Source organism: Brassica oleracea, unplaced genomic scaffold, assembly GCF_000695525.1.
Source record: "Brassica oleracea var. oleracea cultivar TO1000 unplaced genomic scaffold, BOL UnpScaffold01087, whole genome shotgun sequence".
NCBI lineage: Eukaryota > Viridiplantae > Streptophyta > Magnoliopsida > Brassicales > Brassicaceae > Brassica > Brassica oleracea.
The window spans coordinates 3,073-18,860 of record NW_013617653.1 but is presented as its reverse complement, the minus strand read 5'-3'; the positions used below and the strand labels follow the sequence as shown (position 1 = coordinate 18,860).

Genomic DNA, 15,788 nt, shown 5'->3' with positions numbered 1-15,788 from the left:
AGTAGCTAAAAGATAAGAACCGCCTCACAAACTAAACAAGAATATACAACACGGCCATGCAAGTGAAAAACCACAAAGCTCTGGATAGAATGGACCAAATCTCCAAGAGACTAACTCCGCACACCTATACAAAAAAAACATGGAAAGAAAAGAAACAACTTGAGGGAGGGAGAATGGAAGACAACCACCGAGAATAAACTTGAGACCAGAAATAACTCCAAGCCCATATAACATGCACGAACAAAGACATTATCCAAACCTCGAGTGGCAAACATGGTGAAAGGGAGAGCCACCAAACATGCGATGAAAGCTGCAACGAGATGCGAGAATAGAGAAGGAAAGGGAGACGAAACGAAATCAGCAAACTATGAAGCCGTCCTCGAGCTATGAAAAAGAGCATAGAAGTCAGAACACCAAAAATTAGATTTTGAAAACAAAGACGAGCAGAGACTATTAACGGTAAGCCAACGTTGAGGAATACAACATCAAAAACGACTAAACTCTGACCCAACCAAGAAGACGCAGTTCCTAACATCAGCTGAAATCTAAGGAAGAAGAGGAGCAGTCAATATTGACTGGAACAACCTACAATGCCGTGAGAATCAATCGAAAAACTAAAAACTCATAAACCCGATCTACAACACACACCATATAATCTCACAGGTGAAGAAGACAAGGAAGAACAAGAGAAAGATGTAAGTCTTTTTCCAGTGATGGTGAGAAGCACCGCACACCAGAAAGGTAACGAAATACATAGACGGGGATGGCTCAAGGTCAAAATATAGGGAGAGGGAAAAAAACATCTTAAAAGTTATAATTTTCAAAAATATGAAAAAAATATAATACAATTTTGACGATGAACCCGTTAATTTTAGAATCAACAAAGTTATTGAAATTCAATATTCTTTTACATTAGATGCTCATTTCACTACTAACAAGTACTATACATACAACAACACATTATTCAAAAAACAAATACAAAATATATTAACATATCATCTATTACTACGTAACACACTAAAAACACCAAATAATGATCTTAACAAATAAAAACGACAACATAATTATATTATCCAAAAAATCATGTTCTTAGCAATAATAAAAACAATATTCCGCGCGAAGTGCGGACACCCCCTTAGTTTATAATATATTTTATCATTGCATTATACATATAGCCAGATAAATTTTAGTAAGTGATGTTTTTGCATGATTAAATTTGTTTTTGCGTACGATTGCAGTTAAGTGATTTTCTGTCATCCAAACATTTGGATATATAATAGCTGTACTAGACAATTTAATGAATGGGTGCACCTTTGATAATGAAAAATAAATATGCATAGGAAAAGGATCGAACTTGGAAAATTAGGGGTGCACAAACTGTTGTTTACCTTATGAGGTAGCAAATATTTGAGTTCTACGTACAATCTATATTATAATAGTTGAGTATTGCTCATTTCTCAGCGTACCACGTCAGTGTTTCATGGGTTCCACTTTTAAAAAGTGTGAAAAAATATTAACACCATGGTTCGAACCCGAGTTATTGAGATATAAACACCATCATTTATACCACTAAGCTAAATGATACTTTGTGCATTGATGACCGAACCTAATATATATTTATGAAAGTCGAAAGCCCTTGCTTCTTCGGCTTCCTCTGAGGGTCGGGCCTACAAGTGTATTATGAGTTTTATTTTTAAATGAGATTCATCACGTTATATGAAAAAAGCTCAAGTTTGCAATAATTATAGTTTTCCCGTATTGTAAATTGTTGTCGTTTAACATGAGTTTGAGTTCTTTTCATCATTGTCTCAAACAAGTCTGAGTTACAGAATTGCGCTGTGTGTCTGTTCGTAATCTATTTTTTCACCGGTGAACTCTTCATTTCCCCATCTTAAATCGCTTGATCATAATTGTTCCTGATTTGTAGTCCCTCTGTAAACCCTATATATATGATTCTAATCTTTGATGAACTCAATCTGCATCTCCACAAAACTCATTGATTTCTCTTAGTTTTAACCATCTTCTAGAAAATGTTTCTCTATGCCTCTCCAGTTCCTTAAACTGGCGTCCCGGCATCCGTCACTCAACCTTCGAGTCTCTCCGTCTTGGTCGTAGTAGTCAGAGCATAGCCTATTGCTTCCTCCGCTTATAGGATTCCCTGAACTTCAAGAAAGACAGGGAGTTTGTGGGAATCACGGTTCTCTTCCTTGATGAAAATGTAAGTTAATCTTCGATCTATCACACTTATTTAACATAATTGTTTTAATTGATTTCCTGATTCTTTATTGAATAATATTATTTTCAGATTCCGTGATTCATGGGTTTACTCCCGTCGGATGGGCTAATCATTACATGCCATCTTTGAAAGCAGATTCTATTGTGAAAGTTGATCGTTTTGAGGTTGTTAGGTGCTCAAGCATGTACAAGATAACTGATCATTCATTCCTCATTCGTTTCATCTCACTAACCATTATTGATGAAGTCATCACGGGTACTCCTGAGATCAATCTCCAGTCAAGATTATACTGTTCGACAATCTCCAAGTGATTGCGAACACAAACCTAGAACTCCCAGGTATATAATCATATTGTATCTGGGTTTACATTATGTTTCGATATCATAACTGATATTTAAACTCGCAGGTGTGGTTGGGCAAATCCGTTAATGTCCAGGGCTCTGACCTCACCAAAGAAACAACTCGAGTCGTTATTTGTCTCCTCATTGATCTGTAAGAAATAATCAACACATCCCTTTATATTACTATTTATATTGTGCTAACATCAATTATAAAAACTATTTTCTACCCAAGATTTGTGGTCGTCTGTTTATCTCCCTTAATTATCAATCTAATTATACACAAATCCTTATTTTACAACTTAAAAGAAACCACAATAACCCAAACAATCAAAACACCAAAAACTAGAATCCCAAAATGACGAATCATTAATGATAACCTCTCTTTTTGTCTAATCTTACAAATAAACTTCAAAACAAATATACCAAACCAATCAACTCAACTAAAATTCAACGACACATACATTGGTCAGCTAAACAAATACAAACTACACGACCAGCTATTTAACAATTTACAAACTTACTTTCGCAGATGCTTACGAAGAAGACGAAGACGATAACCAAGATCAGTGAAGTTACCTAAACAAAAAAACAGAGTAAGTTACAAACTCTGATAAATACAACTAACAATGATTTTTGTTTACATATTACCCATCAAATAAAAAAAAACAAACACAGCCACACCAGGAGATACAAGAGACAATCCCAACATACACAAAGACGATAACAACATCTCCACCTGCTCACTCCTCTTGTCTTATGAAAATAACTTACATGCTCAATGTCAACAGACCAATGCTATTGTCTTCTTATGAAAAATACATATATTCGTTTGAAACCTGTTAAGGCCCAAATATTAATTGTCACTCATTTTATAGTTATTTCCACAAGTCTTCATTTATTTGTTTTAAAGGTTCAGTAAAAGCAACAAGTTTAAAAATAAAAAAAACATATAACCAACATAATAAGAATAAAAAAAATTATTACTTAATACACACAACTTACACAACTAAACTGGAGAAAAAAATACCCTGAAACAAAAGGTATTTTCAACAACCTTAATATAATTTATGTAATCTCAACAATACAAGTTACAAATTAAAAAGACAAACAAACAATAAGTCTCAGTGACACAACCAGCAACACCACGAACTATATCAATCACATTACTAACAAAGTTTAGTACTTCATGAGTGGAGAACAGTGCATACACAGTTCATCATCACAACTATAATCCTATAACAATAAAAAAACTTGAAAAACAATGATCAACCCACAACGCAAAATTCACAGCTATAATAACCATAAAAAATATTGAGATGAAACAAGAACTCTGTTCACAACTCCGCGCTTGCGTGGAGGCATTACCCTTAGTTTTTTTAACTTTTAATTTAATTGTGGATGCACAGGTCCCATACCTTTCAAGCTGGCTTCGCCACTGCTCGTAAAGACAAAATTAAAAACGTACCGACATAATATATGTAATATGGAGCTACGAGTATCTAAACAATCCTTCCTGTAATTACAAAAAGACTAACCCACTCTGGTAGAATATTATTTGGAATCAAAATCCCACAAGAATTCGTAAGATGGTTCCACAAGATTAAGACTTGCAGTGGACAAAACCTCACCTTGCCAAAAACACCATGACCCCTTACTATTGGTAGCTATGTGCCAACAATAAATTTACGTTGAATTGAGAGTTTTCTGGTCACTGTTATCACATGAAATGTTTATAGTGACATTTTTGATCATTATTTATTGGACTTGCACTGCAGTAACACAAAGAATGCTCACAAGAAAACTGATCATGCATGTGTATTATCTTAAGTTTGCATAGGTACGGCTTCTTGATCAATTTGATGAAAAAGTAATTTTGTAAAAGATATTAGCGACTTCTGAAGTTCTCTGGAAAACTTAATATTGACGAGTAAGTACCATTAGTCTTTAGATCAATTCTCATCCACATATGGATAAGATATAGTTTTCTCTGGAAAATGTTACATGTCTTGAGTCTAACTTCCACAATGTGTCTTTATCATGCACGACTTAACTCTCTAGCCTAGTTTCAGACGTTAGCCATTATTTTCTTGCATGTGTTCAGTGTTAAAGTTTGAGTTTTCTTGTTGAATATGTTTACCATTCTTGTCTTGTTTCGCCATGTCTACACCTCCACAAGTTTTTTGAAATTTCACCATGATAACAGCATAATTATCGCTGAAACCGGTGGCACGGTTTCTTAGGAAACTTTTTTTGATTTTTTGATTTTTGTCTGAAATAAAAAAAAAAATTCAAAGACGAATCAATCGTGGATCGCCACGTGTCAGTGGAGCCCGTGAACAGTGCAAGAAACACTTCAAAATTAATCTTTATTTCATAACTTCTGTGACTGATTCTTATAGTTTTTGTGGGGCTCACGCAATAATTTTTTTTAGAACCCCACTAAGGTTCCGCGATAATTATGCTATAATGACAAATGGGTGAACTTAAAACTTATCTCGCTTTGCGAGTTTGTGTTGCTATGATTTTTGAAATTTCGGTTAGATTCAGGTTTAGAAAGGTGATACCAAATTGGTTTTGGTTTAGTCAGTAAAATTGGTTATTTTAGTTCAGACTTGTTCCGTTACCGCCTCTTTTTAGAAAATTTAAATAAAATCCGAACCAAAACACACTTGAGACAACATTAAACTTGAGAAATCATACAAGCCAAGAATGTTTCTATATATGTGAGTAGTTGTTAGGACTGAGTTACATGTTTCTTGCTTAGAATCATGTCATCAGTAGTGAAATCCGCTTCTTTCCGGAAAGTTCCACGACCAAAATCAAGTTTGTATGAGTCAGTGAGACCCTCCACTAGGTCGAACTCTGGTTTCCATCCCAGGACGTGCTTTGCTTTCTCCACCGATGCAAAGAAATGCTGCAAGATCATTACATAAATTAAAACTCGTAAACTTTAAACAACTTGGTTTCTTTGATGTAGTGTTGTCTGAATCATTTAAACGTTTGGAGTTTTACCTGGTCACGGAAAGGGAACGCCTTCTTCTTCCCAAAGTCAAACTCTTTCGGGTTGTAGTGAACAATCTCTGGCTCTGGAAACCCACCAGCCTGAATGAGTTGATAACATCACAAGTTTACATCAAGCAATGATCCAAAAAAGCTCAGTGTATGCATATCTCATCTCAAGAAGACCACAATGAGATGTACCTTTGCGCAAGCTCTTGCTAACCCATCAAAGGTGACATACTTCTCTCCTGAGATGTTTAATATCTCTTTGCTGGCTTTCTCGTTACCAAGCACGGCGAGAAAGGCTGTTGCCAAGTCCAGAACTCACAGAACCATTTGATTTTACATATCATTACTATTGAAGAATGAGGAAAGAAAGATGCTGAGTTTGAGTTAACGGTTCCATGCAACATAATGAGTTCTCTAAACATGGAAAGCTAGCTCAAGAATATCAAGAGAAAGTAAGGTGTGTGACCTTAACGTGACCGAGTTGTGAGATCTGGATCCCGGCCGGAGTTTGGAACTGGGATTGGGCGACCAGCTTTGAGACGGTGAAAGAACCATTCTTCAACGGGGTTGTAGTTCAATGGACCGTAGGTGTAGACAGAACTTATAGAAGTCCAGTTTACACCTTTTGACTGCAGAAAACTCTCAGTCTCCAGCTTCCCCTTGTGCCTGCTCTTCGGGTCAACTGCATCCACCTGCATCAGTTATGTTCCAAATAAATAAATTAATTAATTATAAATTGACCAACAATAATAATCAACTGATTACAAGCTCAAGTATTGACTAAATGTAAGATTAGTTTACATACCTCATAGTGTGGCAAGGTAACCTGACTTCAGATAAACACCAGCTGATGAACAGTAGATATACCTATAAAATCAACACACATATTACAGTTTTTAATGAGCTAACCATTGCACATACTAGCTAAGTAAATGTGGTATATATATGACTTACTGTTCTAGTTCAGGAAGTGCATCTATTATGGGCTCAACTTCCTCTGCCTCTCTTCCTGAGAAAAAAAGTTACCAAATGTAAAAATCTCAAGTTGTTAAAGGCAAAATTAAAGAGTGTATCTTCTTGAATTTACAGTAACAGCAAAATAGACTAATTGTTACCGTTGATATCATAAACAACATCATAGCCTTCTACTTAAAGACTTTGACTTCACAAAGTCATAATCCTTTCTGTCTCCTTTCAAGTGAAGAATCTAGAAAAAACATTCATCAAGTTCCTCTGGCTCAAATGCTATGTTTTTCCTTGAATTATTCAAAACCATATAATATTTTTTTTTGAATGTACATACTAGTTTTTTTCTTTCACAAGGAATGGCCTAATACCTTGGAAGAAAAATCAGCAAAGTCTTGGTCAGATTCACCAGGCAATTGTTTGGCAATAGGATATTTACCTCTTGTGAACAATGTAACCTGAAAAAAGCAACCATTGGACAATGAGAGAAGGAAACAAAGTTTTTGTAGCTGAGAAGACAGTTTGCTAGGTCAGGAAATGAACCTGATGTCCCTCTTTGACAAGGAGCCTGGATGAATCGAGTGCCGCCCACTATCAGAATCTTCTTTTCACTCGATGCTGAAACATAGAGTGCTCCTTTTGGCTGATTAACCTTCCTCTTGCACTGTCGTTTCAACAACAAAACTATATCTACGTAAGCAAAATCTTAGCTCCAAATTTTAACAAAGCTATATTCAAATATGAACTCAGAGCTGAGACCATAACCCACACCACACTAAAGGTGGTCCTGATCATAGACAAGTGAAACATGGCTTATAGCCTTTAAAATTTGGAATTTAATTACAAAGAAATAGATTCCCAAGTTTGTAACAAACATTTTTTATAAATTTTTTTACTAAATTATATTTATAGTCCTCAAAATCTCAAGAACGCCCTGCCCGACTTTTGGACATGACATTGATTTATCTAGACACAATGACTTAAACCCGTTAAGAAAACGTATAAATGTTGAAACTTAATGAAGTGATTAGGAAATGGACTAATGATCGTCTAAATTATATCCTCAGAATAAAGAAAAAGAAAGACCTGGACTTGTAAATGGAGCTTAGCGCCATTAAAGTCAGATAGAGAAGAAGTAAAGAGAGAGAAAGAAGGCTGGCTCTGTTGCAACATCATCATCTTCCCCATAATTGTTAGTTCACTCTCTGACCAAACTGAAGAGAAAAAGTCTTTAATTGAGTGTCTGTGAATGGTATCATCTTGTTCCTTTTGATCATCAAGTCATTTTTTTTTTGATAAGACAATGATCTCAGCCTCTCGCTGGTCACATATTTACACCCATTATCGCCATTTTCGTTTATAAAGACACTTATCTTTCTTTTGCCTCCATGTGGATATGATTATAACCGCAACGTAAGTTTTTGTGGTCAAATCGTCAATAAAATTTTGGTATTGGGCCTAATGGGCCTCATGTATATACACTTGGGCCTATTGGATTTTAGAAAAATTATTACAGAACAGAGAAACATCACGTTCTAGCAAACACGCGCTAGAGTTTGAAGATCTGTCGGAAAGAAGATCGGTATTGTCCAAATCGGAAAAAAGTGTTTTGTCTTTCTGCTGATCAGCTTCGGATCGATACTTCGAAGATGGATCCGAACCAGGTGAATTTCAGATTCTTGATTTATAACCTCAGATTAGTGGTTCGATCTTGAACGTTATTGTGTTAGATCTGTGTTCTTCGTTTCTAAAATCATACTTGAAAATTTATATAGCTGTGATTGTTCTATTGATTCAGGCTTATGGTAATGTTTTATTTTTTTTTACAATGCAGGCACCGGTTGAGAACTATGCAAACCCAAAGACATGTCTCTTCCATGTTCTCTTCAAGGTGTGAGAGCCAGAGTATTAAAAATGTTTAGACGTTTGTATAAGTGTGTCATTTGTAACAAGTTTGTTTGTTTGTTTGTTTTGTGGACAGGGTGCTGCGTTGGCGTTTTACATACTCTCTGCTCTCTTCTTCAACAGCTTTGTCATAATCTTTGTAGTGACTGTTCTTCTTGCTGCACTTGACTTCTGGGTGGTTAAGAATGTGAGTGGGCGTATACTCGTTGGTCTCAGGTGGTGGAATGAGATCAATGACTTGGGAGAAAGTGTTTGGAAGTTTGAGTCTCTTGACCAGGAGGTTTGTCCTCTCTCTCTTTGTTGGTTCTACTTTGTTCAATCGGCGATAAGGTTTGGAAATGATGTTTCGGTTGTATGTATCAGTCCTTGGCTCGAATGAACAAGAAAGACTCATGGCTTTTCTGGTGGACGCTTTACCTTGCAGTGAGTAGTTCCTATCTCTATTACTACTGTTGCAGCTTATGCTTTGCAATGAGTTTGCTGTCCTTTTATTGTATTGGCAGCTGAATCTTGTTTTTTGTTCTCCTTTCTTCAGGCAGCTGCATGGTTCATCCTTGGGGTGTTTTCACTGATAAGGTTTCAGGCAGACTATCTACTTGTTGTTGGCGTTTGCTTGTCCCTCAACGTGGCTAATATCATCGGCTTCACAAAGTGCAAGAAAGGTAACATCCTTGTTTTATTTTTTTCCACTATTTTCTGATATTGATAAGAATCAGATCAGTTACAGAACATACGTACTCTAACCGGTAATACTATACACCATATGTGTTGGCAGATGCAAAGAAACAACTTCAGCAGTTTGCCTCACAGACAATCGCATCACGGTTCCAATCCACGGTTCAATCTGCCTTCACCCTTGTCTGAAAAAATGAAAGATAGGTTTAGTGAGCGCGCAAAGACAGTGTACAAAGAAAGATTGCCTGAAAAAGAAAAAAGTTCTTTTTTTTTTGACACCGTCTGTTACATGTACCTTTACATTTTTCAGACATACCATACTTAAACCTTTTTTCGTATGTCGTATGAGCTTATGCGTTATGTTTAGTCCAAAAAGAAGTTTCAAAACTTTACATCTCTCTGTTGGCCTCGATGGTATGCGACCTTCATCTTAGGGTACTCATGGTATGTGACCTTCATCCAAGTGCAGTCTTAAAAAATTTAATGATCCAAGACAAAATATAAAATCAAGATTTTTTTATAAGTTTTTTCTAAACTTTTATTTATTGCATTTCTATAAATTAATGCAAAAAAAATTGTGGTATTCAATTAGAGTACGTTGAAAAGTAATCTGGTTGTCCAAAAGTTGGCCATTGTTATTGTGCATGTTGATACTGCATGAGTATATTTTATACAATCAGGTTGATATTTAGTCAATGTAGTACATACGACAATTTAGTATTTTTAAAAAATTATCTTTAAATATTAATTTTGTGGCGGAAAACTGGAAGGTGCTATTTATGAGATTTCTCCAAAATTTTATCATTCATGCATTACTCTATAGAATTACAACTTTGGATGAAAAAAGGTAATAATAATTCAATAATTTTTATGATTTATTGTTGTTAATTAAAAGTGGGCTTGGGCTATAGCTTCTTATAATAAGCCCATGTTCACAAATCTTTATCTTACGACGGATGAATCTTATTCTTCTCCCTCCCTTGGTTTTTGATCACTCCTCGTCGTCAGTAAAAAAAGCTTTTAAACATTGTTTTAACTTCGATTTGATTTTGTTAAAAAAAAAAAAAAAAAAAAAAAAAAAAAAAAAAAACTTCGATTTGGTTCCCAAAATCGAACAAAACCCTAACTCCTTTGATCCAATCTTCCCGCCATGTCTTCACGGCGTCGCCAATCTACACAGAGGAAGAAAGCTCCGGAGAGCTCCGTAACTCCGATTCGCCTCCCTCCCTTTCTAAAACCCGGCGCCGCCGTCGAGATCAGCTCCGACGAGGCCGGTTTCCGCGGATCGTGGTACCTGGGAGAGGTCGTCGCCGTCCCATCCTCAGACTCCACCACCAAATGCGAGGTGGAGTACACGACGCTGTTCTTGGACAAAGAAGGGAGGAAGCGGCTCAAGGAGGTCGTCGACGCGGCTCAGCTGCGTCCTCCGGTGCCGGCGATGTCCGAGAGGGATGTCGCGGTGGGGGAAGACGTGGACGCGTTTTACAGTGATGGTTGGTGGGAAGGGACGGTGACGGAGGTTTTGGGTGATGGGAGGTTTAGTGTTTACTTCAGGGCTTCTAAGGAGCAGATTCGGTTTCGGAGAGATGAGTTACGGTTTCATCGGGAGTGGGTTAACGGCGCGTGGAAGCCGCCGATTGAGGAAAGGGAAGAGGAGGAGGAGGAGGAAGAGGTATGAAAGACAAGTTTTAAGCTGTCTTTTGGTTTTGTGTTCTGACTTATGTGCAAGTAGCTACTGTGGTCAAGACAGAAAATTTTAGCTGTCTTTGTTTTGTGTTCTGACTTTGTGTGCATTGCATTGCAGTGACACTATCTATTGTGGTGAGGCAGACAATTTTAACTGTCTTCGTTTTGTGTTTTGACTTGTGTGTATTGCGTTTTGACACTAGCTTTTATGGTAAAACCGACAATTTTTGCTGTCTTTTTTTTTTTTTTTTTTTTTTTTTTTTTTTGTGTTCATTGCAATAACACTGGCTATTGCGGTAAGACCGACAATTTTAGCCTGTCTTTGATTTGTGTTCTGACTTGTTTGCATTGCAATGATACCATCTAGTGTGGTAAGAGAGACAATTTTAGCTGTGTTTGTTTTGTGTTTTGCATTGCAATGACACTGTCTATTGTGGTAAGAGAGACAATTTTAGCTGTTTCTGTTGTGTGTGCATTGCAATGACGCTAGCTTGTGTGGAAGTAGTAGAGAGCATTGTCTTTACGGCTAAATTTGAATCCACACTAATCGTTGACTGATATAAAATTTGCAGGATCTTTTATCCCGAGTGGATCCGGAAACTGCAAGAGGAATCGCGAAACAAATGTTCTCCATTGGCACAATTGTTGAGGTTAGCAGCGATGAGGAAGGGTTCAAGGGGTCTTGGTTTTCAGCTAAAGTCATTGAACACGTTGACGAAGACAAGTACCTTGTTGAGTACCGAGACTTGAGAGAAGAAAACGGCATCGAGCCTTTGAAAGAAGAAGCCGACTTTCTGCACATAAGGCCACCGCCACCGACTGATGAGGATGTAGATTTTGCCGTTGGGGACAAGATTGATGCGTTTTACAATGACGCCTGGTGGGTAGGTGATGTCATAGAGAGTATGAAGGATGGAATCGTTGGTGTCTGCTTCAGGTACACAGGAGAAAAGATGCGGTTTGGAAGACATGGCCTTCGTCTGCATAGAGACTGGATTAACGGGACCTGGCAGCTACCACTGAAACGAGGAGAGATGAAGAGGGCAACAAAGGTTGTGTAAGATTCCCATATTGATAAAACTCTAGAAAACTTACCATTCTCATTTGGATATGCAGAAAGTTCCGTGTGATCGGAACGTGAGACCTAAGAAAGCAATCGACAAGGAACATTTCAGCGTTGGAGATCCAGTCGAGGTTAGCAGTGTTGAAGAAGGATTTGAAGATTCTTGGTTCCTCGCAAAGGTTATTGAATACAGAGGAACGGACAAATGGCTAGTGGAATACGAGAAGTTGAAAGCGGAAGATGGGAAAGAGCCATTGAGAGAAGAGGTTAATGTTTTTCAGATAAGGCCTCGGCCACAAGAGACGGTCATGGTTAATCCGTTCGAGAAGCTTGACGAAGTTGATGCATTGTATAATGATGGATGGTGGTTCGGGGTGGTTAAAAAGGTTCTTGCAAAGTCGAACTACTTGGTTCATTTCCCGAAAACAGACGAGGTGCTCAAGTTTCATGTTTCTCGGCTAAGGCCACATCAGGAATGGATTGATGGCAAGTGGATAGCATCTTCAAAGGTGTGCTTCTAGCTCTAGATTTATCAACTCGTTTGATCTCATATATAACTTCGATACTAGTTTTTCAGCATTGGTTACTGGTTGTTGACCTGTAATTCTCATTTATTATCACGCTTTTACTGATGAGGTTTGGTCCCATTAACTTTTGATTTTCAGACTTAAACGGTGTAATTGAGCTGGAGAACATGTCAGGATTCTGGGGATCTCAAGTTCTGTTAATTTGGAGGCATTTGAATCTGGTAGATTAGCCTTGATGTTCCCTTTCTATTGTATACAATTAGCGTTTATGATGATTGACCAAAAGATAAAAAGAGTTGATATTTTATTAACTTTCCCATGAGTTTTGCTGCACATTATGCTACAAATTTTATACTACCTCCGTTCCTGAAAGTAAGATGTTTTAGATTTTTTTCTTGTTCCACAAAGATAGATTTTCTATATTGTTAAGATACTTTTTTATACTTTTGAGGAACATTAATTGAGAATATTTGAATTGTTTATTTCATTGGTGGAAAGTTATTGGAAAATGTATAATAAAGTAAAAAATAAATTAAATTATAAACATTTATTAAATTCTTAATAAACGTGTATACTCTAGAAAATTTTACTTTCAGGGGGACAGAGGGAGCATTTGACAACCATGTTGATAATAACAACCCGCCCACTGTTCAATAACAACCCGAGTATGACCTGATGTTCCTGACTCAACAAAATGCAGGCTCAAACAGTCAAAACTGCAAACAAACTTTTAAAGTGAGCCACCAAGCAATTCTTGTGTCTTCAAGGTGCAATCCATTCATAAGGGACCAATCTAAAATTTAGGATGCACAAGACATATACCTGCAGTTGTGGATGGTCTTTCTTTCTAAGAAACTCCACAAAACGAGGGATAACACCGGATTTGATCACTTCATCTATTGGAGGACTGCGCTCTGCTCACAAATCATTAACAACCATCAGATGTCTCTTACACAAGTATATCCGTCTGAAAGGGAAAATGTATACATACATACCTATAGTCTGTAGATAACAACTTTCTAAACCGAGTATTGCTTCTAGCTGAGCTTGAGGATCATCAGAATAAACACCTTGTACCATCATTACGAGACCTTGTAACTGCTTAAAACAACACATGAACAGCATCAAACAGCTGTTTCCTCGGGAAGAGATGTAGTAACATTCAATCCATTAACAAGATCAGCACATTGAGTTATTACATACTTGGATGAATCCTTCCATATGACGAAAGAGGTATGCCACGCTGTCACCAAATATTTATTTATTTTAGTTAGACCGTTTGACATCATATTTTTAGGCAACCCAAATTATAAAACCGCACTGACTTTATCCATTAACAAGATTAGCATATTGAGTTATTACATACTTGGATGAATCCTTCCATGTAACGAAGAGGTATCGCTGTCACCAAATATTTATTTATTTTAGTTAAGACCGTTTGACATCATATTTTTTAGGCAACCCAAATTATAAAACCGCACTGACTTTATCCATTAACAAGATTAGCATATTGAGTTATTACATACTTGGATGAATCCTTCCATGTAACGAAGAGGTATCGCTGTCACCAAATATTTATTTATTTTAGTTAAGACCGTTTGACATCATATTTTTTAGGCAACCCAAATTATAAAACCGCACTGATTTTATGAAATCGAATGACATTAATAAAAATAATTTAACCGAAATTCACAAAATAATATTTTAATTAAGTATATAAATATTTATAATATAAATTGCATTATTAATTAATTGTTTTTATTTTTATTCAAACTAGGTAAGGAATCTCCGCGATATCCCTTGAAAAGTCTTTTTATAAAAATAATTATTTCATATTTCATATTTTATAGTTTCTACTTTTATATTACATTCAAAAAAAAATATGTGTCACAACCATATATTATATAATATTAAGAATGTATATTTGTTTTGTGGTTTCAGAAAATAAATAAAATACAAATACGTCAATGCAAAATAAATAAATAAAAAAATTTCTATTAGATTAGGTAAGTTATTATGACATTTCGACTACAATTTAACTTTTTGAAACTAATTAAAATAAACATATACATTTAAATCTAACCATTTACTAAACTAAGTAGGACTTGCAATTGTTCGTTCAGACACATTTCACTTAAATAGTTTAAAAATTCACCTTAAATCTCTAACAATATTTCCTCATTTAAGTGTAATTAGAGTTTTAGTTAATAAAAACACACATATATAAACCTTATGAATAAATGAAAATGTGCATATAAAAGTTATTTGTTCTTAGTTTACATTTTGTTAATAACTATCTATTAATAAATAAGATTGTCTAAATAGGCCTTAATATTTTATCTGAAAACCGAATGAGACAAAATGCACCAATACATGATATATAGACCATAAATATAATTTAAAACCCATATAATTAATTTTGTTGATATATGATATTATAAAAATAATTAAATATCCAAAAACCGAGTTATCCTAATATTTTTAAGATTCTTAAAAATGTGTATATAAAATATCAAGGAAAACAAATGAAAAGAACTCATTGAAAACCTATGCAACTTTTAAAATGAATGGTGACATTTTTAGACATTTTTGATAACCTTTTAAATTGATATGAATTTTTAGAACAAAAAGAAATATATTTAGATGAAAATAATAATTTTAAAATATATGTAATTTCTTGCATGAAAGGACACATTAATAAAAAATACATACTCTTAGATACTTTCACTACCACTTAAAAATCATTGCAACTTTTAAAATGGAAAAACACATCTTCAAACATATTTTTGAATTTCTAATTTAAATATATTAATGCTTTCATCTCACAGTAATAATCAGTGCTTGAAGAGACACAAACGTCGAATGGACATAGGTTAGGTACTCTCTAGTAAGCTAGAACAGCCTCTAACTAAGCAGCTCATCTCATCTCTCCCATCAGCGAGTAATAAGTAGTACAGACTCGCATGTTCTTCAGAATAATTCGGGCTTTTTTTTGTTGTTATGCTTTCTTGTCAAGCACTTTACCAAAGGGCATGTTAATAGAATTTTCAGCTGTGATATGTTCTACTTTTGTATCATTGCCACTTTCCCTGTTGAATCCTTAGTTACCTCTCTTTGTGTTAAATGTCTACATTTTCATTTTTTTTTTTTTTATCATTGCAGTACGTACCAGGTATGAAAACTCAAGATGTATATCCCACTCTCTGTTGGGGTAGATTTGTATATGTTAGGAACTTAAAATGGGTTCTTCTCCCACTCTGCATGTTGACATGAAGCAGAATTAAGCAGCTAGACTTGAGAATTAAGCTGCCAGACTTGAAAATACTTATAAGGTCTTATAAAAGTTTTATAAGGGTTTATAAGGTTTTATAAAAGTTTTA

The 15,788-nt window shown here is 35.6% G+C and overlaps 2 protein-coding genes and 1 pseudogene across 2 annotated transcripts; 2 read left to right on the top strand and 1 right to left on the bottom strand.

Annotated features, from left to right (window-relative positions):
- Window positions 1-5,207: 5,207 nt before the first annotated feature.
- On the bottom strand, window positions 5,208-7,900 carry LOC106320833 (annotated as a pseudogene).
- A 178-nt stretch (window positions 7,901-8,078) lies between these two features.
- Window positions 8,079-9,570, top strand: LOC106320835 (Golgi apparatus membrane protein-like protein ECHIDNA). The gene is made up of 6 exons (XM_013759187.1): window positions 8,079-8,216; window positions 8,387-8,443; window positions 8,534-8,737; window positions 8,821-8,880; window positions 8,993-9,119; window positions 9,233-9,570. The coding sequence occupies exons 1-6, from the start codon at window positions 8,202-8,204 to the stop codon at window positions 9,319-9,321; spliced, it is 552 nt and encodes a 183-aa protein (XP_013614641.1). The 5' UTR covers window positions 8,079-8,201; the 3' UTR covers window positions 9,322-9,570.
- A 625-nt stretch (window positions 9,571-10,195) lies between these two features.
- On the top strand, window positions 10,196-12,780 carry LOC106320832. Its single transcript, XM_013759185.1, has 4 exons — window positions 10,196-10,804; window positions 11,391-11,870; window positions 11,935-12,390; window positions 12,547-12,780. Exons 1-4 carry the CDS (start codon window positions 10,283-10,285, stop codon window positions 12,550-12,552), a joined length of 1,464 nt encoding a protein of 487 aa, XP_013614639.1. The 5' UTR covers window positions 10,196-10,282; the 3' UTR covers window positions 12,553-12,780.
- The last annotated feature ends 3,008 nt before the right edge of the window (window positions 12,781-15,788 follow it).